Below are 27,216 nucleotides of genomic sequence, written 5' to 3'. Positions count from 1 at the left end.
GGCACGCCAGTCATAGATCCACCAGGACACCTGACGAGGCTCTGCCTCGTAGGAGCATGAAGACCCTGAAGACCTCCTGGGCCCCTCCAGCCCCTACCAGCAGGACAGGATGAGGGCTCAGTGACAGCCAGACTAATGAATTCCACACAAGTCCCACATCCACTAGGCTTTTCGCTATTTGCCAGCACACATAGTGGTGAATTGACAGAATTTTTCCCCCTCAGTGTAAAAAGACGCATAAAATACATGATGCCTATGAAAAGATATTTATTGCAAAAGTTATATCAGTCCTGTAAGTAAGCACCAGCCTTCTCTGTGGAAAGACATGGGTGGTAAAATGAATAAAATAACTCAGTATTTTGACTGCTTCCTGCAGTGGAAGAGGGACTTCTGTTTCCCAAGCTGAGTGGGAAGAAAAGGATTTATCCTTGGATGCAGAGGAAGAAAGGCAGGGCAGCTCAGAAGAGCCACTCCTTGGCGTGAGCGTGGAAGCCAGTCCCACCCCAGAGCCTGGCTGTGGGGTGTCCTGAGCCACCCCTTTCGTCCCTGGTAGGGCTTGTTCTGGTGCATCGGGATCTGCTGAGTTAGGAGCTGAGCTCTGCTGCCGCCGCCCCACTCTGTGATTAAGAGCTCAATGATTGATTTTCTAGCCCATGACCACACTGGTGGGGACAGAGTATGACAGAGGAGACTGGCGGGAAGCCAAGTGGAAAGAGGGTTTATGAAATGAGCTCTCAATGAAGAAAACTGTGGGAAAGAATGCAATGGAAGCAGATTTGGGGCCAGTAGATGTGGGAAAATAGAACTCAAAAACGCTCTTCAGACTCGAACTGAAACAAAGCATTTTGCCAAACACAGGAAGAGGATGCAGTGTGTGAGAAAGACTCAGCACTGTTTATATAAAACAGAATATTCCTCTCTGCACAATCATCACTGACAAAGCTTCACCTTCCTTCTGTACCAGGCACTGTGCTGGGTTCTGGGGCTATAAAGAAGAATCAGTCAGTCAGTCTAGAGAAGGGGATTGAAAACACACAAAATGATGTGTAAAAATGCAAATGGCTCTTAAGGGAGTCATCAAAACATTTTGCCTAAACTTTGGGCCCGGAGCCAGCAGGCACGAGTGGTGGGGGGAGGGGGCTGGGACTGTGTCCCAGGTGTTGCCTGCCTCATGAGCAAACCTTTTTTTTTTTTATTTTATTTTATTTATTTATTTTTGGCTGCGTTGGGTCTTCGTTACTGCGCGCGGGCTTTCTCTAGTTGCGGCGAGCGGGAGCTACTCTTTGTTGTGGTGCGCGGGCTTCTCATTGCGGTGGCTTCTCTGTTGCGGAGAACGGGCTCCAGGCGCGGGGGCTTCAGTAGTTGTGGCATGTGGGTTCAGCAGTTGTGGTTCACAGGCTCTAGAGCACAGATGTGATGCACGGGCTCAGTTGCTCTGCGGCATGTGGGATCTTCCCGGACCAGGGCTCGAACCTGTGTCCCCTGCATTGGCAGGCAGACTCTTAACCACTGCGTCACCAGGGAAGTCCCTTGGCATCTTTTTTTTGCCCTGGAAACTGGAGAAGATGATTATCTGGCAGGTTTTTGTGCATCAGTGTAACATGTAAGAGAGGAGATGATATGTTTAAAAGGGGAAAATGACAAAAAATATCATATAACTCAAAACCAGTGAGTGACCAAGCTCAGTACATGATGGCTGGTTTTTGTTTGTTTTTCTTTTTAATCAGAAATAAAATCCTGTTTCTGTGGGTCATGTTTGAAAATGATGTAATCCAAAGTGGGGCTTTCATCTTCCACTGCAAGAACCTCTTCTCTTTGCAGCTTTGGAGCCCAGGTATCTGCTCTGGAGGACTTTAAGGAGGTTCAATTTAAGCCAGAAGACTTCAGAAAGGTATCGACTAAGCCGGAAGGACCTCTCATCAACTTAGCCTAAGCTGGGGGGAACTCAGAGCCTCTAGTCTAAGCTGGAGGGCCTGACACCAGTGTAGCCGAAGCCTGGGATCTCCTAGGGGAGGAATTCAGGCTGGGAGGTGTGTCTTCCCAGGGCCCTTAGGCAGGTGAGCAGCACGAGGACCCAAGTTTCCTAACGCCTGGTCCAGGGCCCTTCCCTCTCTTTCTGAAACAGTCAGAAGGGGTTGAAATTTCTGGCAGTGTATGGGACAAATGTCCCTAGCATTGTTCTCTTTTTTCGCAGAGGAAAAACTGAATTTAATAAGAAACTCACAATACTCGATAAAAATACCTGGCATTTAAGCACAAAGTCAAAAGCAAGGCATGGTCTCCCGGGTACTGGAAGTACTTTGAAATCCACAAAGTCTCATTCGTGGTTCGGAAAACAAAATGGAACAACTTTCTCGGCTCTCTCCTATCCTCCCCCCGCCCCCTCCGTGCAGTAGCTGTTCTTGGCAGACACCCAAAGCGGCACCCGGTAATTCCACGGCACATTGTGTACATTTGCATCCATTTAACCAGCTATTTACAGCCGCCCTTTGCCGCCACCTGTAAGAGGCAACGCCATAATGACGCTAAGTGGCGGGGCTGCGAAGCGGGTGCCCCGTGATGTTCTCCGCTTAAAGAGCCCGAATCTGTGGAAGGTTGGCACTTGGAGAAACAGGGAGACGGCTGGGGACATCACACGTACAGGGGGGGAGGCGTGCCAGACGGAGGGTCCCTCCTCAGTAGCTCCGCTCGGTGGCTCCTTTTCTTTTACCACAAGCGCGAGGAGGGAACTGCCAGGCCTTCCGCGCCGCTTGTTTCCTGCCTGATAAAGAGCCCGCTGCCATTTGGATCTGCTGAATTTCTGAATCACCCGAGACGCCTGACGGTCCCGAGGAGGGTGGGGACGCAGCGCGCACGGGTGGGAGCCGCAGGCCCGCATCTGGGCTGGATGTCACCCCCTTGAGTTTGGGAAACCTGCTCGCGGATGTGATGCGGCAACGCGGAGACACCTGCTCTCCAGTGCGTGCCGCACTCGTGCAGCTCCGGGTGGCAAACGGGGTGAAGTGGGGGCGAGGGCGAGAGGAAGTTGAGGCGCTGGAGCTTTAGGAACGCTGCCTTAGCTTGCCTTGCTCTTTGGAGGCTGTCCCGAGGGGGGACTGGCGGGCACTGCACGCGGACTTCCAAGTGGTCCCCGGCACAGTTGGAGGTCGGAGTTCTGAGCCCCAGAGGGCGGATACCCAGAGGTCCCAAGTGCCCGCGAGGAGCCCGCGGCGCCCAGGACCAGGCTTGGCGCTCGGAGCGCACCAAGCCTCGCAGAAGCAGAAGATAAACCCTGATGGGCCCGGGGGCTGGTGGGCTGGGGCGTAGCGTCAGCGCGGACCCCGAGCGTCTTTCGTTTTAAGGAGCCTCACTTCTGGGAAGGGACGGGGAACTGTCAATCAGCGAGGGAGGGAGCGCACCGGCGCTGGGTGATGTCAGCGGATCAGCTGCTCGATAACAAAGAGGGGGTATTACAGGAGAAAGTTGCAGCGGCGGCGGCGGCCACGGCGGCACCCCGGAGCCTCGGAAGCGAGGGGCAAGTGGGCGAAGGAGGAGGGACGGCTGCTGCGGGAGCGGCTTAAGGCCAAGGAATTGAAAGGGCTCTAGGGGGAGGCAGTGCGAGCCAGCCCCGACTGCTCCTCCTCTTCCTCCTCCTCCAAACTCGCAGGGTTCAGCCCCAGCGCTCGCTCAGCCGCCGGGAGCACCCGGAGGGACGGGAGGCAGCCGCGCGGCTCCGAGCTGGGCAGGGTCCCCAGCCGCCATGGATAGCGACGACGAGATGGTGGAGGAGGCTGTGGAAGGTACAGGCATTTCTCTGGGGCCCGGGGAGGAGGCGCCGAGGGCACGGAACGCGGAAGGAGTGGCGGGCTGCGACCTGCGCGGCGCCGGGCCCCGCGGCCGCCACTGTCCCCTACGCGGGTGGCCCGCTGCTTGGGCAGGGGCCGGACCGCCACGGCCACGCCACTGGGAGCGCGCACTGCGCGGCGGGGCGCAGGCCGGGAACGGGTCTCGGCTGGGCCGGGGTCTCCGGGCGAGCGCTGCTGCTCCATCCCGCCCGGTCACCGCCTGCATCCGCCTTCGGAGTTGCGAAACCTGCCGGGCACTCCGGCCTTCCCCCTTTCGGGGATGGGAGGTGGCGGTGCGCAGGAGTTCAGCCCCCCGCGGCCGGCCGTCTCCGTGGAGCAATCCCCCCGCCCGTTTTTGGCAAGCCCGAGCCCCTCTCCGGGCGCCAGCCCTTTCCTTCCGCTCGCCGCTGCGACCCGCGGTGACCGCGGCCGCGTCCGGGTCCGTCCCCCGGCGCAGCGCACGGGGCCGGACCAGGCACGTGGCAGCCGCGGTCCGGGCGGTCGCTTCTCCGAAACGATGAAATCATTGCAGAGCCATGGACAACGCTCCCGACCCGGGGCTTGAACGCACGCCGGCGGGGAGGCGGGTGGCCCTGGCCTCTGCTGCCCCCGAGCGAACTCAGTCAAACCGCCCTTCCCCCTTCCTGCTTCCCAGGCGGGTGCCGCCGCCGCCACGCTGTGCAGGCGCGCCGCAAGCCCGGACTGAAATTGCTGGGTGACACTTAACTTTCTGAATTCCATGCAGTTGGCTGTGGGTGATATCACCGCCTTGGTGTCGTGTTTCTCCGCCCCTTCGCTTCCAGCGCCCCTCCCCCGACTTTTCTCGCCACTTTGTTTTGCTGAGTTTCTCCACCTTTTTTTTTTTTTTTTTGCTGGTTCTAAAAAGCGAGGTGGGGACGTTATACAATCTAGTTGTTTGTATCAGGAGATGTTATGATTTTGTAACAGTGAATACTGGAAAATACAATTTAGCGTATTTATTTATTTGATTCTGCCGTACACAGTACGTCGTCATGTTTTGCAGTGTTGCGTGATATTATTCCGGAATATTTTAACCAGATATCTAGGTAAATATTTTTTAAGCTTTTGGTTGAATATCTATCTAATTTGTATAAACAAGCTCTCAGAAACGGTAAAGAAAGAGGATGCATACTTATTGCTACTTTGGGAGAAAAAAAAATCAGTTTTTATGTCAACATAATTGACTCCTTTTGTAGTCCCAAGGTCTTAAGGAGAGATTAAGTAGAATAATATTTCTGAATTCTATAAAAGCTAACTGTCTTAATGTAACTATTGAAACTTCTTATTTCTTTATCCAGCTTCAAGGAGTGTTGATGGTGGTGTTTTAATTTCATAGTGTCCTGAACTGTTTATCTCCAATGAGTAAAGCCAATGCTGGGACTTACTGGGGCCCAAAGATGTTAGTTGGAAGCCTTCTTTAAATGTAAATTATTGACTACGTGTGCCTTCATATTACGAAAGATAATTGAAAAATGCTCTTCTCAAATTGTTAGGACTGGCTCTCATTCTTCAAAGTTTACTTTTACTCATAAAAATTTAATGCAAACCCTTGATCACAGGCAGTGCTCCCGAGGTTAACCCATCTTCCCCTTTGAAGCTGTTTGGAAACACAAGGCCCAGTTGTCCACGGTCCCAGGCTCCTTGCAGAATGTGAACAAGCAGCTTTAGAAATGCACCGATGTTGTTTTTGAGATTGCTCAGTGGGTGAAAGCAGAGAAATTTCTTCATGTAAGCAAGGAAGGTTCTGTTATATAGGGTGACCATATGCATTATTGTCCAAAACCAGAACATACTTGAGAAGGGTCACTGTTTAATACTTATGCTGGGACAGCTGGCTTAAACCTTGAATGTCTGGGGCAATCTGGGACACATGGTGACTCAGTTGTACCTAACAGTAAACAACTAGAGTAACACAGAAATTTAAAAAGTCCTTAGATGCACCCAAGGCTCAGACTCACAGTGTCTAGAGCTTGCATGTGTAAAAGTAGGCTTTTCTTTAGCCATTCTTGGACTTTTAAGTGCTGTCTGTAATAGTCTTTACTTAACATCTAACACATGCCTGGGGGACTGGTAAAAGGCCAGTCTGAATATCTTGGTGTTGAAGTACCAACTAACCTACCTCTCTCCACTTACAGAGCCTGTGCTCTCGGTAGTTTGTCTTAGCTGAAATTATCATTACTGTAATTGTTTAGTCCTTACGTGTGCAGGCTCCGTGCTAAGTGTTTCACACACACATTATCCATTCAGTCTTATCACATGACTAGTAATATTATCCTAATTTTACAAAGGAGGGAACTGAGGTTTAGAGAAGTTAAGAACTAATCTGAGGACATTCAGCCAGGTGGGAGACAGGCTTGGACCTCCAGAACCCCATTGCGCCATACCAGACTGTCTCTCTACATCTTTCTTTTTTTTTAATGAGTCAGTCAAGTATATGAAGTAGTTGGTAACTGAGTTTGGAAGCCACAGTTAAATGTTGCATCAGTGTCGTTCTTTATTAATGTCACTCTTTAGAGGTTGGTTCTGAAAGAGTTTGGTGACTTTCAGAAAAATGTATTTGGGGAAAGAGAATTTAACTTACAGCCTCTGCAACAGATAGCTTTTTTCTTCTTTTTCTTCCTCCTTAGAAACATACTCTGGGAAGAAATTGGTCTCTTCAGGACTTGCGTCTTTTGTCACCTCACGTACATTTTGATTCTCTGTCGGGTGGAACTGTGGCTTGGGTGGAGTTCTAAGCTCAGGGTGGATGAATCCCCGAGGGCAGGTGGTTGGAGGGAGTGTCTGTGTACAGTGCTGGCTGTGCTCCCTTGGGAAGGTAGCCCTGGGCCTCAGCAGGCCTGCAGACATCACCTGAGCTCCTGCTGTGGTTTTTAAAAAACTCTTTGAGGCTCATTCGTTCTTCAGGGAGTGATGTTTAGCTTTGGGACTAGAAATCGTCATTACGTCTATTTCTTCGTCCACCCGTAGACACAGAGATGAATACAATGTGGTCCCTAATATAATTTGAAATAAATATATCACATCTAAACCGATGAATGATGGTGGTTGAGAGGAAGTAAAAATTGCATCTAGCTTGGGGAAATAGATGGGGGAGGATTTCCCGGAAGAGGTGGCGTGGAGATGAGTCCAGTCCAGAGCGGAACTTTGGGAGTAAAGAGAGGTGTGGAATGAAACAATAATTCACAAGAAAAAGGCAGGTGACCAATAAGCATTTGAAAAGACACAATTTCATTAAATAAATACAAATGAAAATGTTGAGATAAAAGTTTTCTCTAATTACATTGACAAAATTCAATGAGACGGATATCATCCTACAAGGAAAGGGACACCCTCACGTGTGATTCATTAATATCATCAAGGAATTTCAGCTAATTGAGTACTAACCCAGGAGCACAAAGACATTAAAAAGAAAGGGGAAAAAAAAAGAGAGAGAGAGGAGTGGAATTATGCAGGCACATTCAGAGATGAATCCCTGGGTTCGGCTGTAACAGAGGGCCTAGGAGGAGAAAAGTGGAAGGTGAGACAGGGAAAGGCGGCTCGTCACAGGCCGAGATTGTGGACTCTGTCCTGGAGGCCGTGGGCCATGTGAGGGCTCTTTAGAGCTGGGAATGGAGGATGAAGGCTCTGCTCTGGGAGGGCGGGAGCATGGGATGAACAGGCAGTGGGGAGCGGGTGAGGCGATCACCTAAAAGTCTCTTTGCAGTAGCGGTCACGAGGGTAGGAAAAAACAGAAAGGCCTCGAAACATAAAGGAGACATCGAGGAAGAATCCTCAAAAATGGGAAATAGCAGAGTCTCCAGAACTAAGGGGCCAGAATGAAAACGAGCATCTCCATGTTTCACTGTCCCAACCCCTCAAATACTAAGAGCATTTCTAACAGTCCCCCTAATACCTCATCCTGCCTGTCTCTAATAAGACTGCTCATGCAATGTACTTAGGAAAAATACAGGCTAGGTGTCCTGGTAGCACCCTCTACGTGGAGGCCTCACATTAAAATTAAGACCCTCACAACTAATAATTGAGTTCTTGCAAGGGATTACTCTCAAAACTCAAATCATGTTTTGTTTTTGTTTTTGTTTTTTTTTTGCGGTACACGGGCCTCTCACTGCTGTGGCCTCTCCCGTTGCGGAGCACAGGCTCCGGACACACAGGCTCAGCGGCCATGGCTCACGGGCCCAGCCGCTCCGCGGCATGCGGGATCCTCCCGGACCGGGGCACGAACCCGTGTCCCCTGTATCGGCAGGCAGACTCTCAACCACTGCGCCACCAGGGAAGCCCTCAGATTATGTCTTTAACCACCAGCGTAAGTGTATCATCATGAGGGCACATTCTTTGCACTAAACAGAATAAGTTTGCCTTTTTATTATTATTACTTTTTTTTTTAAAGTAGTTCTATTATACAAAACCAACAATGCATGTAAGGGCCTCTGGTTCTGAGGGAAACACACACATATACACACACACACCCAGATGTCCTGTGAATAAGTCTGAGGCAGTAAGCAGCCAGATGTCCGATCCAGAGGGAATTTCCTGTGCTGAGAGGTACCGTCACTGCATAGAATACAGGCCTGGCTCTCATCAGGTTCAGGAGAAAGCTCCGAGGGAACCCGTGGGGAAAAAATTGAACTTTCTCTCTGTTCAGTAGATAATGATCTTTAGAACAGAGTGAAAAACTAGACTTGTGAGACGATTATGTTTTATTCCCTCTTCCTCTAACTTCAGTCAATATTTAAAACCATGCTGCAGACAGATATATGGCACACGAGCTGGGACCGCATTCCCAACACAGAGCAGTCATTCAAGTGGGTTTTCCCTGTTGTTTGGGTTGGCGTTCAATCTCTGTTGAGTGGGAATTGGCCCGGAAGGCTGTTGGCTGACTTGGCGCATTGCACAGATTGATCTCAATCAGAGCAAGCTGGACTAGCATTTCTCTTTGCATTGAGTAACACTTGGAAGAGACAGGCATTTGCCACCAGGATGTGCTGGTGAAGATCCTGGTGGTTCTGTGAGAACTATCTTAACTACAAAGGCGTCTTCCACTTCTCTGCCTGGGACTTGAGAACACCTCCCTCTTTAGAGGTTGCTTCTTCCACCATCGGCAGGGAAGAAAGGGTGTTCGGCCAGTTTGCCCTTGACCAGAGAGAAGAGGGATTGGAGGATTGGGGGAAGGGGCCTTCAGCATCCATGAACGCGTTCAGGGTAGCAGTTAATGTATTTCTTGGGCACATAGCAGTGGCTTCCTCATCTATAAGAGTGGAATTTGAGGGATGGTTGTAAGGTTTAATTTAGATAACAGGAAATTACATAACCCAGTGCCTGATGCATAGTAGGTATACAGAGTTTTTTCTTCTCTGTGTATCAGTCTCCCTCTCCATTAAATTGACTGTTGCTGGCAAGACAGATATTACATGATCTTATTGTCCAAATGGCAGCGGAACAAGAGTTGTACCAGAAGCTCCTCTCGCACTAACATTGATAGGAGATATGAGGTCTCAGCAACCTAATCTCTTCTCTTTTTTTTTCTTTATTTTTCTTTTTAAAATTAATTTATTTATTTTTGGCTGCATTGGTTCTTCGTTGCTGCGCGGGGGCTTTCTCTAGCTGTAGCGAGCAGGGGCTACTTTTTGTTGCGGTGCGCGGGCTTCTCATTGTGGTGGCTTCTCTTGTTGCGGAGCACGGGTTCTAGGCATGCAGGCTTCAGTAGTTGTGGCACACAGGCTCAGTCGTTGTGGCTCGCAGGCTCTAGAGCACAGGTTCAGTAGTGGCTCACGGGCTTAGTTGCTCCGCGGCATGTGGGATCTTCCCGGACCAGGGCTCAAACCCGTATCCCCTTTATTGGCAGGCAGATTCTTAACCACTGCTCCACCAGGGAAGTCCCAGCCTAATGTCTTTTCTTCCTGACGTTTCTTTCCTCGGAAGGTCCCTTAGTTGTTGTTATTGTTTTGGTTGTGGCTGTTGTTTTAAACATAAAGTTCTACTGCTAGGAACACCACCCCCGGCTGTTACATATTCAGGGTGGAAGTCTTGAATTATCGCAAGCCTTAACTTTTAGCTCCTTTTCATTGATCCCGGTCATTGATCACATCCTGGTCATTGATCACATCATCCTCCTTTTGGAAGGATGAGAAGAAAACAAAACAAATGAGCCAACCAGAGGATTCTGCTGTGATCTGATAGAGGGAGATTTCTCACAACAAGCAGCCTAAACACCTTTAGAAAGGCAGGGAATCGTCACAAGTCTGAGCCTTCTTTCTAAACACACAGTGTCCCCAGAGAAACAGCGATCATTCAGCAGCTTCTCTGTTCTCCCTCCCTAGAGCCTGACAAGGTGATGGGACTTCTGTTCACTGGCCTGTGGAAGGAGGCATGGGCATAAGCATCCTTCATGGAGCAGGGGTGATTTTTTTGCTTTCATCTCAGTGGGGTTCAGTACTGTCCTTCAAGTGCTTTTAGTGTGTTCTGTGATGCTTCCCAGTTTCTCTGATATCTAAATGCCATTGCTGAGGGTGCACCTGCAGTGTTTGTTCAGAAATAGGATAGGACTATTGCAACTGAGCAAAGGTGGAAATTAATTAACATTAGATTTTTTTTTTCTTCTTAGTGTTCATGTTTATCATAATATTTCTCTTGATCTAAAGTAGAATAACTAATTTTATCAGACATTAACTTTATAAAGTCTGAAATATGTGAACTGTTTTCTATGGGGAAAGCGTTTTCAATAAATTAGTAAGTACCTCGATATAAGGTGAAAATGATTATTCTGATAGTTGTACCTAAATCAGAAGTGGAATACTAAATTTGTAGGAATGCAAGTAGCTAAATTTAATTTGATCTGAGCAACATTTCATAAAAGGAAGCTTTTAACTATACACTGAGTGGTTTTTTTTTAATGAAAGGAGAAAAAGTAGATATAATTTATTTCAATGAGAGAAACGCCATCAGTAGATATTTAGAAAATAATTGTCCAAATCACTTCATATGACTCAAGTGTCATTGAATTATGTCAGGTACAGTTTTTGGTTTTTAAGCAAGAAGGAAGCAATTGTGGCCTACTTCCCTCCTAACCATTAATTTCCTGGCCCTTGTTAGAAAACAATTTGGGTTAAGAGGAAAGGAACCTTATTGATTGTGATTTATTTAAGTAGCCATGTTTTAATGTAATATATTCCAGGTAGTTCATTCTATGCAGAATCAGATGTAGCAATAAAACAGTGCATTTGTTCATTTTTATTTTATGTTTATGTAATAATACAAATAAAGAGCTTTTTCGTTCTTTATAAGAGAGCTTACTTCCTATCTCTTCTAAGGGATGACATTCGTTTATCACTTTAGAAGAAATTCTTTTAGGAGAGTAAAGCATTCGTTGTGGTGAAATGGTTTGTGTTTTCTTTTATGTTTGTGAGCCATCTGGAAGCCACATTTAAGTGTTTAATGTCCCTGCACTGCACACAGTATTTAATGCTTTTATACCTTTTTCATCCATGACTCAGGTCATTAACCCAGGAGAAAGCCAGTAGATTTAACTGCTGCCTTCATTTTCACCCGCCTCTGCAAAATTAGTTCACCAGAATGACTGGGGAGGCACCAGTGAGGTGACTCTTGGGTTTTGTGAAATATGTAGATAATAATAAAAAACCTAAACATTGACTGTAAACGTAAATATAAGAGTACACCAATCGGTGACCCAAGAAGAACCAGCAGTTTAAAGATCACAGTGTAATCATCGCTGTTGATGTTCAAAATCACGGCTTAAATGGTCATGTGGACACTTCTAACTACATTTAAAGCACAAACCCTCTGAACACAGTGGATAGAGGGTGTATGACAAGGTGATTACCGAACATTCAAAGCTGAAAGATTTTGTGAAGTAAAGCAGTAAGTTCAATGTTAAGCTTAAGTTTAAGCTTAGAGGGACTCTGAGTTCGTGTGTTCGTACCATGAGGTGTAGATATTCGGGCAGTCTTGAAGCCGTGGCTCTATCCTTTTCAGAGGGCGCCTGGCTAGCAGGGCTCCACATACTGTATAATGATGTATGAAGTTGTATTGTATACTTAGTTCTAGGACCAGATAACTTATTGCCAAGACAGTGTGCCGTCTCAGCTATGTTTCCGTTAAGCATGAGAGCTCGGGGGCACTAATTCCAAACGTGAGCAGTACCCTGTGGGGAAGTACTGGGTCAGCTGAAACTCACACTGCAGGTGTTATTATTGAGAATAACTCTCAGTCCCTGGTGAAATATGAGCGTGTTTTGGTTCATAACCGTACACGTGTCTAAGGCCCTCTATTGTGGACCCGTCCTTTCTAAAGTGTACCTAAGAGCGGAGTTGACGGTGCTGATGCGGGCAGGGAAACCTTGGTGTTCGCTCTCCCCTCAGGCAGGGAAGGGACCCTTGAGCTGCACGGGGCACTTGCTGGCAGCATCTGAGCACAGATGATGGTGGGTGAGCATGGACGACGTTAAGGTTTGCCTTGTGGTTCCCTTTCTCCAGGGCACCTGGATGATGACGGATTACCGCACGGCTTCTGCACAGTCACCTACTCCTCCACAGACAGATTTGAGGGCAACTTCATTCACGGAGAAAAGAACGGACGGGGGAAGTTCTTCTTCTTTGATGGCAGGTAGCACTCACGGTTTTGTTTTATTTTGTTTTTTGGGGGGGTGGGGAGTAGGTACCAAATTACTTTATTTGGAGGAATGATATGAATGAGAGAATTTAAGTGAATATTTTAGTACCATTTATAGAAAAAGTCAAAGTAACCCCAACGTGCATGTACTGCTTGGGGGACCAGGGATGTCAGCCACCCCCTGTTACTGAACCAAACTTGGGTCTGCTCAGCCGTGTGCAGTAAAGCCAGTCTGACATCTGGCTGTGGTGAAGGCAAGTGCAGCGTTGAGTGCAGGTGCCAAGCAATGAACCCAGGGTAATTAGTGCTCAAAACACCCGAACTCCCAGGTGGGTTTCGGGAAAGCATTTTAAACACCAGGTGAGGGAGGGGAGTCCCAGAGCATGTGATCAACTTGCACACATATCTCTGCTTGGTTGATGGTGAGGGAACAGGGCGGTGTCACAGGGGTTAACATTACCAGTAGGTCTGTGGGCTACATAGTCATGACCACGTATGACCTCAGGTAGTTAATTTCTTCCATTTGGTGGTGGTTTTAGCATTTGCAAAACAACTCCGGAAATGTGTATCAGCGCCTGTTATCTGGGTACTTCAGAGAGGAGCTCCAGCGGAGGATATGGGCGAGGGGTCTGTCTCGGGAAGGTCCCATAGCGTCCTGCTTAGTTACACCCCCGTGGCTATGGCCTAAGACTCAGCTCTGCCATCATTGCCTCTAAGGGTGTGCTTGTCAGAGAGAGCCTCTGCCGTGCCAGATTCAGGGACCCCCCTCTTGCACAGGTTGGTTAGGTGGTCACGCAGGTCTTTGATGGATTTCACCTCCTCGTTCAGGTAATGAGTCTCCATAAAGTCACACAGGTGGGGATTGTTTTTGTCAGGGACCACTGTGTGTAGTTCCAGTAGTGGCTGATTGACACTCTTTTCCAAGCGTAATGCACACTCACTCTGTGTTCAGCACACTCTCAGACATCATGGTCCAGTTTCTTGATCTCCTTTTGAAAGAAGATTCAGCCACCTTACTGGTTCTGCAACTTCATAATTCTCTCAGCATATTCTCTTTCCTCCTGAGATTAGTCAAGAGACTATTTAGCAAAGTTCTTCAAAGCCACGTCATCGCGGTCCAAGCAGTAAGATGGGTAGATATAGGAGGGGTACAGCTGCAGACTCACAGTGTTCTAAATGCTTGTCTTTGGGATGACTGGACATTGTGTGCGATACCTTAATGCTGATGTCGTAACTAGTATTTCCTGTGTTCTACCACTAGTGAAAATACTTTTCACAGCAGGGTTCTTTTACCTTGCTTTCACCCCCCGTATGAGAACGCTGTGAGGCAGAAGCTTCTCACCCTCTTGAGATAGGTGGAAATAACTAGGACTTTTCTCTTTCAAGAAGAGATGGGGTTGCATGGGCCAACAGTGACTTTTAAGCCGTGTCCGCTTCAGAAATGAAAAGCGGTCGTGTGAATTTCTCCAGCATTTAGAGGAATTCAGAGCCATGGAAGGACTAGCTCTGTTCATACCACTTGACTGGGTAATTCAGAAATGGATTTAGCTAAAGCAGGTTATAGAATTCTGTGGGCCACAGCACCGCTTACTGTAAACTCTTGACATTGGTGATGAGCTGAAGCTTCCTTATTCCTTGGAATTCCTTCAGGAAAGAAAACGTCTAAGCTGATAGTTGAAGGGTGATCGCAGGGACTGGCTTGTAACCCACAATCCCTTTTCTGTAGGTGGAATGAGTCGCTTTTAAAAAATATTAACAGGTCCTCAGGCTCTCAATTATCTGATATAAGGAGGGGTGGGGAAAGCAATAAAAACCCATCAGAGAACTTTTGTAAATTTTTATTTTAATTCCAACTTTCTCTTTCCCACTGTCCTCAACCCCACACCCCACCTCTTTTTAGCAGAAATTGGTTTCCAAACTATTCATGTTAAATGGTCGAATATTCTGCTTCCCTTCTTCTGCCCTGGTGGATAACTGAGTCCCGTAGCAGCCTCTTACTCGGTGTGGTATCAGTGCTTTCTTCTCTCACGATTCCTTTAACCTGTCCAGAAGGAAACTTTTCCTGCCTCACTTCCATAGAAGTTTATTTATAACTCTTTTCTGGAAAGTGTCACTGTTTACCTCATGCAATTATTCTTTTATTCATTCAGCAAATATATATTTATATAAATGTCTTCCTTCCCCTACAGGAGAGAGGTTTCCTTGAGGGCACGGTCTGTATCTGTTCCATCTTCTATGCTTCATAGCACTTTCTGTTAATTTGGTATTAAAAAAAAAAATTCTTGCTGAATGAGGATGAGAGACGAAAAAGAGGGTAGCATTCACACACACACACATACACACACGCACACACACGTGCACACGCTGCTGTTTTAAATCTCATAGTTTGAAGGTCATACCCAGTAACTGACTGACTCTGGGAAAACAGTCCAGCAGGCTTCGTTGAGTTTAGTATTGGTTATTGGCTCGCTTCACGGACCTGAGACTCAGCGAGCTGAAGGGCTAGGCTGAGCTTCCCAACCAGTGTGTCAGGAATGAGCCCTGCGGGGCTGAGTGGGGCCTGAGACTTCCCAAGCGCCTCCCTCCCTCCCTGTGTCAAGCCAGTCACGTCTGGCTCTGACCAGCTTCATCCAGTTCCCCCAGTGTGCTGTACAAATGCAGTGATCTGCATGGGAGTCATGACCAGGGAAAGCTGGAGCAGTGGCTCAGGCTGAAGCACTAGGCCAGTAACTATGGATTAGAAGGAAATTCATTGCCTTTCTTTTTTCTTTTAGAGGCGCGAATTCACTGGTTTTTGTACCTACCACTCAAACACCTGGAGAGACTTGGGTCCAATGGTAGGCTCAAAGAGTGGTGGTATTAGCAAGGACCTGAAAAGTTTACCCTTGTTAATACCTTGAGGGGAGAAGGTCAGTATCACTGCTTTTATGACATGGGAGGAAGCAGTGTGGTGACAGTTTCTCAAAAGGTCCTCGTCACCTTCATTCGTAAGCCCAGTGATGATCATGTTATGAGACATCTGCTAAAAGGGTTGGCGGAAAAGTTAGTGAGTCTTATGACTGCAATAAAGGCTGTGGAATCTATTAGATCTTTCTAAGGGGGATGCAGGAAGTGGTCGTGGAGAAGTCAGTCACCTCTAATGAAGCAGCAGCTTACTTTACACTGCTCTATTAACTTTTCTCCCTATTACTGCACCCCATTTTTAGGGTCTGATGTATCAGGTAAAACAAAGTGGGGGCTTCCCTGGTGGTGCAGTGGTTGGGAGTCCGCCTGCCAACGCAGGGGACACGGGTTCGTGCCCCGGTCTGGGAAGATCCCACATGCCGTGGAGCGGCTGAGCCCGTGAGCCATGGCCGCTGAGCCTGCGCTTCCGGAGCCTGTGCTCCGCAACGGGAGAGGCCACAACAGTGAGAGGCCCGTGTACCGCAAAAAAAAAAAAAAAAACAAAGTGGGCACTCAGTGCTTTTACTGCCAGTCAGGAGGCTTTAGTCTGGAAAAATTCCTCCCAAAAGGGTGACATCAAGGTTTTGAAATAACAGTTGAGGAAACAAAAGGTTTATGGTAGAGTTTTTAAAAGTTGTTCAAACCTGTAGTACTCGCTTATGTTCCCATCAGAGGCTTTATTTGCAGTTACAGGAGGCTGTGTTTGGAAAATTCTAGTGTAGTGACAGAAGATTTGGCCTGATGCATTCTAATCTTTTATAAAACCTGATTGCGATTTTTTTTTAAACTAGAGACATGATTCATATACAAAAGGCTGTACCTATTTAACATATACAACTTCATGAATTTAGAGTTAAGTATACGTTCATGAAACTGTCACCACAATCTATGTCATAGACTGGGTGTGTGGTTTGTGAGAACGTTTCAAACAAAAATTTATATCAAGAAAGTTCTGGAATCAGTCTTCCCCTTTACATAGAATATGATAAACCTGAATAAGAATTTTAAATATTCAGATCACCAGGAAAGATGGCCTGGAAAAACAGAAGCAGAATATTTTATTTTTTTTTAATTACATAGGTAGCAAATACTTGGTAGAAAAAAGAACTTCCAGAAATACAGAAATGTATAAAGTGAACATGCTCCCCCCTTTTTTTTTACCCCCGTCCTCAGGTCACAGAGGTAAACCACTGTTGGCAGAGAATTTAAGCATCTTATTCTCTGCCACCACTGTTGGCAGAGAATACTCGAGGTAAAATAAGGAACTAGCTATCTATTTCTAAACCAGTTTAAATAGCCAAAATGTACATTTTTACCTTTTTACTACTGTGTCAGCTTCAGAAGCTTCAGAATGTTCGCTAGTTTTGAGATATTTTTTTGTTTGTCTTTTATAAATTTACTTATTTATCTATTTGTGGCTGTGTTGGGTCTTCGTTGCTGTGCGCGGGCTTTCTCTAGTTGCGGCGAGCGGGGGCTGCTCTTGGTTGCGGTGCGTGGGCTTCTCATGGCGGTGGCTTCTCTTGCTGCGGAGCACGGGCTTCAGTAGTTGTGGCTCACGGGCTTAGTTGCTCCGCGGCACGTGGGATCTTCCTGGACAACGGCTCGAACCCATGTCCCATGCATTGACAGGTGGATTCTTAACCACTGCGCCACCAGGGAAGCCCTACACATCTCTACTTTTTATACTAATCCCAGATTCTGGATGTTCATGTTAATGTATTTTTTTTTCCTGAATTGTTCTCATCTCAAACAAGATTGGTGGATGTAAAGATAATTTAGCAGTACTTCTCGAAATCTTAGAATGGTAACAAGAAAGAGATATTTCAATGCAGATTGGCTTTGGGCTGTGACATATTAGGGCATCATGTGGTTTTTAGCCTGATTATGAGAGAGAGATAAGTGAATTCATTCAGGTTTTTTTTTTTTTTTTTTACATTATTGATGCTTCCTCCGGACATGCCAATTAGTTTTCAAGATATTATTTGCTACTCCATGACTTATCCTCCTCTGCCCAAGTCATCTTCTGATGTTGATTTGCTCCACTAACGAATCCGGCTAAGCGGGCTCCTTGTAGTTGATCATTGACCAGGTAGCCTAAGAGAAGCTGCCCATCTGATGAGCCACTGAGAAGGCTGATGTTTTCCAGGTGTCAGGTCCATGCAGGAGTTCTTTTGTCTGGTTTTTAGAAAGTGCTTGGTCACATTTTAGAGAAATTGGAGCTGGAACTCATGTATCCCAACCTCCCACACAAGGCAAAAGTCCCTTCTGTATCGCTTTTGTTGGAACCAGGCTCAACAAATATATTCATCTGTATTCTGAGGAACAGTTCTGGTCGAGGCAAAGATTTTTGTGATGTATAAGAAAGGGAGAGGGAATGAGGTGGATAACTTTGAATACCTACCATCTGCTCAAACGCTGGACACGTAGCCTTCACAACAATCTGTGAAGTAGATTTTATAATCCTTTTTTGTTGTACTTATGAAGAAACTAAGGCATAGAGAGATGAATTAACTTGCCCCAGGTGACCTCGTTGGTAAGAGCTGGAGCTGAGATTCAAGCCAAGTTGAACTGGAAGTTTGTACCCTTTGACCAGCATCTCCCCATTTCCCCATCCTCCAGCCCCTGGCAGCCACTGCTCTACTCTCTTTCTATGAGTTAGGCTTTTTTAGATTCCACATAACGGTATTTGTCTTTGCCTGACATTTCACTTGGCATAAGGTCCTCAAGCTCAAGGATGGATTATTATTGTTATCATTATTCCTATTATATTTTATTACTGCTGTTAATTATTATCCGTTGATAACAATGGCCAGCAGGGTTTTCTCAGGGTTTATTTTTAGAGAACAAAACTAAATTTCACTAATTGCTCTTCAAATATTTTACTGTTATCTTGAGACTTTATAACAATCAGAACCTACGGACTCATAGATCTTCTATTAAAGGATAAGAAACTTTGAAGATAGTGCACTGGATTACATGGAAGCATTACAGAGCTCCATTCAGTTTGCTTGTCACATCTTGGAAGAAGCTGAAGTTTCTCGTTGCATCTAGCCCCAGCAGATGATTTGGGTTTGTTATTGATGTTCTTCTTTACTTAGTTTTCAAGATTTTAAGAGATAATATGTAGTATAATGTTATATGTCAGTACTATCTCAATTAAAAAAAGAGAGATAATATATATTGTCATATAACTAGTTCTTAAGACAATGTTTTAATACTAAGAGTCATAATTTAATTTGGTTAGAGACAGGAATTTAAAGTAAAATTATCATTCATTTAAAATTTCCCTCTTGATTCTATACCATACAAAAGAAAGGCAACACAGTGGGGGAGGGAACAGAGTTTATGCCTCAGGAGCTGGAAAACCCCAAACCTTCTAGAGGCCAAAATATGAAGGAAAAGCCAAAGCTGTTTAGTCTCCTAAGAACACTTTTGTGTATTCGATATTAAAGAGAACTTTAAAATGAAAATAGTTGAATAGATTGCAGCTGTATCAGTCTAGGTAAACAATTATAAAAAATTTTCATTTCTTTGTAAGTTAGATTTTCTCATTCAATTTAATACTGGAAATTTAAGTACAAGAGCTTTGATAAAACAGGTGAAAATGGTCTGTGTATATGGAAAGAAAGAAATCTAATTAAAATTGATTTTTAAATTTTCTCCATGTTTTCGAGTTATTTGATTCAGAGGCTGGTACCAGAAAAATCAAACCAGTTTTGCAGCTTCTTAACATACTAAAAAATCTGCCAAGATGTTGAAAGAAATTTTAAGAAAATACAAGTCAAGAACATTGTGTATGATATGATCCCCTTTTTTGTTAAAAAAAAAACAAAACACCACACAGGTGGGAAAATGCTTAATATATAAATGGAAAAAAGTCTTAAATGGTAAATTGCCAAATTGGGTAAGAGTACTGGGAGTTTCTACATCTTTGTAGTATTTGATTTATTTGTTCACTTTACAATGAATACATATTACTTTTTTCACTTAAAGAAGCGTTTATTCCATCCTTCCCTCAGACAGAGAGGGATCTTTCTTACTTGTGTGGGTTTTTTTTAAGTAATATATATAATTTATTTATTTTTGGCTACGTTGGGTCTTTGTTGCTGCGCGCAGGCTTTCTCTAGTTGCTGTGAGCAGGGGCTACTCTTCATTGCGGTGCGTGGGCTTCTCATTGGGGTAGCTTCTCTTGTTGCGGAGCACGGGCTCTACGCGCATGGGCTTCAGTAGTTTGTGGCACGTGGGCTCAGTAGTTGTGGCTCACGGGCTCTAGAACGCAGGCTCAGTAGTTGTGGCGCACGGGCTTAGTTGCTCTGCGGCATGTAGGATCTTCCCGGGCCAGGGCTCGAACCCGTGTCCCCTGCATTGGCAGGCGGATTCTTAACCACTGCGCCACCACGGAAGGCCTTACTTGTTTTTTTTTTAAGTAGATTTAGAGCAGTGTTGTCAGTTTCTTTGATGATCTATTCCAGTGTCTCATAACTATTTCCCTGCTGCTGCTGTTTTAGGCCAAGTTTCTCAGTAGAAAGCTCACCATCATGTACATGAAAGTGCATGCTTAATAACAATAGCTGTTATTTATTCGAGCAATCATTATGTCCCAGATCATCTTCTAAGCACTTAATATGTATCAACCCATGTACTTTTTAATAACCCTATTAGCAGCTGCAGTTTACAAATGGAGAAATAAAGCAGAGCGTTTAAGAAACTTTCCTAACTTGCAGACTGTATGCACATACACTTCATATAAAGAATCCTCCCTGCACTTGAGAAATACTCTTAACATCCTTATGTTCCCTCTCAATTTTCTCTTCTCAAAGCAAAATTATCCCAGTTCCACTCTTTCATTTAGGAAATATCACTTGAAGATATGCTGTGTTTATATGTTAGGGAGGAATACATAATGCCTAATTTGTTCCTGTAAAGGGCTTACAATCTATTTAGAGAAATAGGACCCGTAAGCTGATCATGGATAAAGACGGGGCACATCCTGTACTAGTCCATGACTAGGCTTCAGTGACTGTGGTTGCAGAGGTCAAGGTAGACTCTGTGGGAAGTACGGCTCCATATGGAGGATGGGTAGTCTCTGGGGAGGCCAGTGATGAGAACACCTTCCTTCACAACACAGCTCCCAATCCAGTTTCAGCAAGGAAGATTAGAAAGTTATTCCTCCATAGCTACTTCTCAGATATAACCAGATATTAATGATTGAGTTGCTACAAAATAGTGCCATTTTCTCATAGTTGATTTCTTTCTGAAATAGAAAAAGACCAGAGGTTGGAGAATATTCATTCTTTTCCCAAAGTCATTTTTGTTTTGAATTTAAAAAAAGGAAAATGTGACCCGTAACTTTTTTTTCCTGAATGTGTCCTCAGGGATTTTAAAAGTTTGGTTATATATGTTTTAAGGGAAGAGGCAGGGAAAACATAGTATAGGAGCTAAGATACATAGCTGTGTGCTTCGGCCCAGTGAATAAACTAATGTGAGCAGAGGATTCTAGAGCGGGAGTCGGCAAACTTTTTCTGCCTGGGGTGAGATAGTAAATATTGTAGGCTTCTCGGGCCACATTCGGCCTCTGTTGCAACTATTCAACTCTGCTGTTGTCATATGAAAGCAACCACAGAGGATACGGAAAGGAATGTTCATGGCTGTGTTCCAGTAAAACTGTATTTACAAAAACAGGCAGCCGGCCATGGTTTGCCAGCCTCCTCTGGAGGAAAAAGTTAGAAAGAAAGGTGGTGCCTTTAACACCAGACTAAGAAGCTTTTATTTCCTTTGAAATAAAAGGATTTCAAAGCCTTATCATTTTTTTATTGCCCTGGAGACCCCAGTTCATGTGATAACATGCCCCCTTTTTGTTATCAGATTCCATCCAAGCTACCAAAAAAATGTACTAAGGAAGCTAAGCTGTTTCCTCAGGCAGGGGCTGGAAAACAATGCAGTAAGTTTTGCTCTCCAATACCTAAGAATTTGCATTTGGGAATCTTAACGTTCGTTGAGCTACGGGAAAGAGCAGTTTGTTCTTAGGATTATGATACTAATAAGGGAAGGTTCTGCTCTGAGGGAGGGCGGGACAAACTACAGGACATGACCTGGGGGAAATATGTGCAAACCCACATGACTGGTTAACTGATTCGTGAGACCCATGCCTTGTAGATTTCATCATAAACCTAAGAAACATTGGCAGACTAGTCTGTCAGGGGATAATTCTGCCCAAACATACACAGTAACATTTTGAATGCTGCTGAGAATTCAAAGTCAATAGGGTCACCAGGTTTAGCAAATAAAAATCCAGGGCACCCAGTTAAAATGGTTCAGATAAGCAACGAAAAATATTTTAGTAAAACTATATCCAGTTCAATATTTGGGACATACTTATGCTAAAAAATTATTTGTTGTTTATCTGAAATTCAGACTTAACTGAGCATATTCTGTTTTATCTGGCAATCCCCAAACTGAAGATAGATGATTAAATAGTTTTTTGCCCTGTCTATTGCATCATTATGTCAGTTGATTAGTAATCCTTCACCAAGGTTCTTTTTTTTCATGGCAGGAGTCTAATGACAGCCGAATCTCCTTAATGCCGACCTCACTGACATAGAATTTTGATTATTGATGCAAGGGCTGTGCTAAAGTGCACCTTTTTCTCTTCATGAATTTACTAGGCCTGTTTATCATTGATAGTACAAACAAAACTGAAAGAGAACGATTTATCTCCTTGGGAGACTACAAATGGTATAATTACAATGTAATCAGAGGCTATCGTTATTTAGACTGTGCTTTTCATTTAATAATTACAGATCATTCTGTCATTCATTAGAACAAGACAGCACTTTTCCAGGCAGACTCAGGTGCAGCCACCTCGGTCCCCATGGCCCCCTTTGGGTCCCACTGTCCCCAGTACCTGTCTCCTGGTTCTGTGTTTGTCTTGTTCATCATGCTTTCTAGATCCTCACACGACGCTCACTACTTGAAGGCACCCTGTAAATGTCTGTTAGTTGAATTAATGAATGAGTGTTATCTGCACATGTTAAAATAATCAAACTGTCTTTGTTGCTAAACATCTTACTTTTTAATTGTAAAAAATAATTTGAGCTGGTCTTTCCCCTCATTCCAGATTCCAGTTCATGAAGGGAATTTTTGGATAAAGTTAGTTTCATTGCATAATGGCCTTTGCGAGGCTGACACTGAAAACATGTATTGAAATTCCAGACGTGTTTTATGAGGAGAGAAAAAGGTTCTTGTAAAATCACCCTGAGCACCCTTGTGAGCTTTCTTCTGTTCTAGGACGACGGGTCTCAAACTTTATCAGGCTGCTAATGATAGTAGCAAGGTTGAGCGGGCCATCTTCCTTACTTGCCCCTATTTCCCATGATCGCACACACACACGAGTAAATCCCCATATATCTTCCAAAGAGATGGATGGGGATACTTTTGATTGGATACCAGTTATGGTTGTCACCGATAAATAATGCATTAATGGCTTAAGACAGATAAGCAGACATCTACACGTTCTAAACCACATTTGTATTACTAGAGACCACTATATACAAGCCATCTGAAAGACCCTTGAGAACTCCCAGTGAATTCTGGAACTCTTGAGGGAAATTAAGCATGAGTGGTTTATGTGTGGAAAGGGTGGTTTATGTGTGGAAAGGGTAACACCAGAATTTCTATTGCCCGGTATTGGTTGGCATCTAGCCTTGGAAACATACTTAGATGAGGCTTGTTCTTTTCCACCTGTGGCTTCTTTCTTCTGTATTTCCTCCAGTAGAGAAATTGGATTAATAGGAACCAGGAGATTAGGAATTAAATCTCCCTTTCAGTATCTAATCCTACCCATATCTTGGGAGTATTTTTCCTAGCAATCTCGGAGAATTCAGGAGGATGTACTGAATACAGGCCAGCATTGGAACAGAGCTGGGCGTGGTGTGATCCTTTCTTTTAAGAGAGTTGAGTCACTGTCTGACTGTTCTCTTTTGTTCTCCCTTCTCTCACAGCACCCTGGAGGGATATTATGTGGATGATGCCCTGCAGGGCCAGGGAGTTTACACTTATGAGGATGGAGGAGTTCTCCAGGGCACATATGTAGACGGAGAGCTGAATGGACCTGCCCAGGAGTACGACACAGATGGACGACTGATCTTCAAGGGACAATATAAAGATAACATTCGGCATGGAGTGTGCTGGATATATTACCCAGTAAGCCTCACGACTGTTCATTTTGCTGGAAAGTAACGAGTTTTAAGACAATGCTTCGAGTCTTCCCAATGAATAACAAAATGTATTCTCTATCTTAGGAAATGTGAGGCTGTGAAACTTGAGAGTCGGTAGCTGAAGCCAACAGCTTAGGGGGATATCCTCTCACAGTTTCACTATTGACTTCGATTGTTGTGCTCCGATCTACTATGAATTTCTCCTCAGGGTGGCTTTGGAAAGGAATGATTAGTCATGATGAAAACAAACTGGGACAAACTGGTTTGATTGTACCACTAATAAAGACAAAAATATATTGCTTTTTAAAAATATTCCTTTGGGATATAGAAAGAGATGGTGGAATGTCTCGTTGTTGCAATTAATGTTATTCTTTCTCATATGTAAGAACTAATCCAGCAATTTCCCATCTTTTTGGACTTACTACACTATTGTTACTTGATTTTACAATCCTACTCCCTGCTTGCTGGTTTATCTTGCTTAAATCAAGGTGATTAAAATTAACTTGCCTCTGAGTATTTGATAACATTTTATGATCTTTCTGGAGCTGACTAGAGCAAAAAAATGTGGCAAAACCCATGGCTGGGAATTAATGCTGTAATTTTTGTTTGCATTTCAAATACATCATCTGTTTGTAGTGAATTTCCAGAAAATGTTTCAGAAAATAAACCTGAGGAAATATTTTATTTTGTCCAGAGCTTAAGTCAAAATACGTTTTTTTCTTAGTCTTAACCATATCCTCTTTTGATTTAAAAGTATTAATAAAAACATGTATAACAAGAAGAGTAGTCCCAGCTAAATCTATTTACACGTTATTGTTCCTAAAAAGTAAGTTATACTCTAGGCATAAGAAAAAATATTGTAAAACATTCTTTAAAATAATTACGAAAGCATTTACACATTCTCTTGGTAGGATCTGCAATAGCTCACAAGTCCTTTCAGTTACAGAGGGAGAAGAGATGGAGGTACTTACAAGTTAGGAAGCCTGAAACTTTCGTTGCTTCATCAGTAGGCAGGATAAGCTTCCTGCTGCCCAGTGCTGGGGAGCTGCCGATATGACAGTGAATCTTGAAGCCTGGGAACGTGGAATTCCTCATGAGGGTGGGTCTAGGAAAGAGGTCACGGATTACCAGATTCTCCCACTACCTGTCATTTTACTTGTGACTATGATCAGTTTAAGTCCCTAGAGGAGATCAACGATGAACTGAGGTGAATGGATCCGATTGGCTCAATGTAGTTGCATTTTGAAACCTAGAATGTGCAGCTGCATTTTAGCCTTCAGCCTTAATCACTGTCTTTTAAAGCACCGAGAGAAGACTCTGCCTTAGGAAGGAAGAAGCACTAGGGAGTCACAAGCTTTAAAAATCAACTTGGTTGATAACACTTTGTATATAGTATCTGTTGGCATTTGGGGTCGGGGCTGGGGGAGGCTGGTAATCACACCCCACTGCTCTGCTCTCTGGACTGGGAATCAATTAAGAAATAGACGTAGGTGTCAGGGATCAGGATGTTGGTTTCATTATGGTGGAGTTGGACTGGAGATGTGGCCTGGGCTTCTACTCCTGCCCCTCTGAACTAAACGGATGGGCCAGCTGCCCACAGAGCAGCTAGAAAGCTGCAGGTTTCCCTTGAGGAGTAGGGCTGCTTGGGGGAGCTTCCCCAGGGAGAGGAGAGGACCGAGAGGGGAGCAGGTGCAGCCTGTGGGCACTGTCAGTTCCCAGGACAGGTGAGCGAAAGTGCAGAACACATGAGAGCAGCAGCCTTATGCCGTTAACCCCTACCCAGTAGAATTGGGTGTCAGTGGGTGTCAGATCCTGCCTTCTCACTAACCAAGTGAACGATTTCTCCTCCCATGAGGGGGAGCCACTGAGCAGAGGAGAAAAAGGAGCAGTTTCTTCCCCAGCACCCCTGACACAGCCAACAAAGAAGTGTTTGTGACATGAAGTCAAAGCAGGAACAAGGGGAGGCAAAAATAATGATCCTCCCTACAGGATTTGTAAGCTCACTCTAAGGACAGTTTATTTCTTTCAAAATTTGACCTTAAAACAGTGATGAAAGTTTTTAATTAAAAACTCATAACTCCAGGCTTCCCTGGTGGCGCAGTGGTTGGGAGTCCGCCTGCTGACGCAGGGGATGCGGGTTCGTGCCCCGGTCTGGGAAGATCCCACATGCCGTGGAGCGGCTGGGCCCGTGAGCCATGGCCGCTGAGCCTGCGCGTCCGGAGCCTGTGCTCCGCAACGGGAGAGGCCACAACAGTGAGAGGCCCGCGTACTGCAAAAAAAAGAAAAACAACTCCTAACTCCTTTTGGAAAAAAAAGAAGAATCTCTGCTTTATCATTCTAGACAAATAAAATCATTTGCCCCCCAAACTGGAAGTTTAAAGCACATAAGGGGGAAGAAAAACGTGAGACCCTAGAAAGACAGAATCCTGTTCTGAAGAAATAATCATGTTGATGGCTTATATTAGTTATGGCATATAAGAAGCATAAATACACCATTCAGCTCAGTCACTGAAAGCCTGAAGGCAGATCTTGCAAAAAGTATCATCCCCGTACGGGCTGGGTTATTAAGAATTAACTCGGGAAGGAGAAGGAGCAATAATACGTCGCTAATGCACTTTCTATCCATGAAAAATGCTTCCAAGTATTTTTGTTTCTATGGAAGTGCTGTGATTCATTTTTTAATTGATAACCTTTTTTCTCCAAAGAGCAATTGGACTATGATGAACTGTAGAAATCCTGTACCTGGTGGTATTTCTTCCTGCTGTCTCTCTGTAAACAGCATTTGGAATCACTTGAAAGTCGTCCCACGTCATTGACTTTGAGTAGCTGCTTCTAGAACTTTTCAGTTGGGGGAATATCGAAGCTTTTAGAAGATGTCATGGGCTTACTAGTCTTGTGTCAGACCCACGAAGGCCTTAGATTTTCAGCTATACCATAAGGACCTTCTGGATGGGAAAAAAAAAAAAAAAAGGGAAACATCTCTTGCACCCTAGATTAGATTTTTTAAAAATTATTTATTGGTTTAATATCCCAATTCAGTTTTAAAAATATTTATATCATCTACTGTATCCCTAGCACTGGTACCAGGATGCAGAATTCTCTGATAGCCTCTGCCCTAAAGCATTTAATGACCCTTTGGAATGAAGCAAATGACAGTTAAAGAGGAAGCACAGCTGACTTCTCTCCTGGAAGGAGGGAGAAGGGAGAAGTAAATAAAGACGAGTGGGAAGAAAGAAGTGATGGGGAAGGGCGTAGAATTTAGTTGATCGTTTATCACTTTTCCTTCTAACTCCAAAAAAAGTGATGGAATAGAATTCTCAGAAAGGCAGTGTCCACAAGTCCTTTTGTTTATCCCTTAGAAAGTGCGGATGCCTCTCATTACTCATGTATACTGAACTAATTCTTAAGTACCTTTGAACTAAAGATTTTCTTACTAGACCAGAAATCCAGAATTCAATATTTGAGAAGTGAAATCATAGGAATAGTAAGACTGTCCTGCTACCTCATCACATTTGATATTGCCCCAGAGTAACCCTTAGTTACATTTCCTTTCGATGATTGTAACTTACATCACAAATACAACATGT

The 27,216-nt window shown here is 44.6% G+C and overlaps 1 protein-coding gene across 2 annotated transcripts in view; it reads left to right on the top strand.

The window, feature by feature from the left end:
* The first annotated feature begins 2,615 nt into the window (after nucleotides 1–2,615).
* The window catches only part of SETD7 (SET domain containing 7, histone lysine methyltransferase), a 49,454-nt gene continuing 24,853 nt past the window's right edge, over nucleotides 2,616–27,216 (top strand). Inside the window, exons 1-4 of one of the 2 annotated variants that reach the window (XM_082653981.1) lie at nucleotides 2,616–2,857; nucleotides 3,647–3,779; nucleotides 12,335–12,464; nucleotides 23,414–23,615. In XM_082653981.1, coding sequence (XP_082510107.1) covers nucleotides 3,740–3,779; nucleotides 12,335–12,464; nucleotides 23,414–23,615 — 372 coding nt within the window. In that variant the 5' untranslated portion in view covers nucleotides 2,616–2,857; nucleotides 3,647–3,739. Of the gene's footprint in view, nucleotides 2,959–3,646; nucleotides 3,780–12,334; nucleotides 12,465–23,413; nucleotides 23,616–27,216 lie in introns of both variants that reach the window. The other variant, XM_082653980.1, reaches the window with a different exon arrangement.

This window comes from Grampus griseus, assembly GCF_964374135.1.
Source record: "Grampus griseus genome assembly, chromosome: 4".
In the NCBI taxonomy this organism is placed as follows: Eukaryota; Metazoa; Chordata; class Mammalia; order Artiodactyla; family Delphinidae; genus Grampus; species Grampus griseus.
Note: the sequence above shows the minus strand (reverse complement) of the source record. Positions and strands in the feature narration are given on the sequence as shown.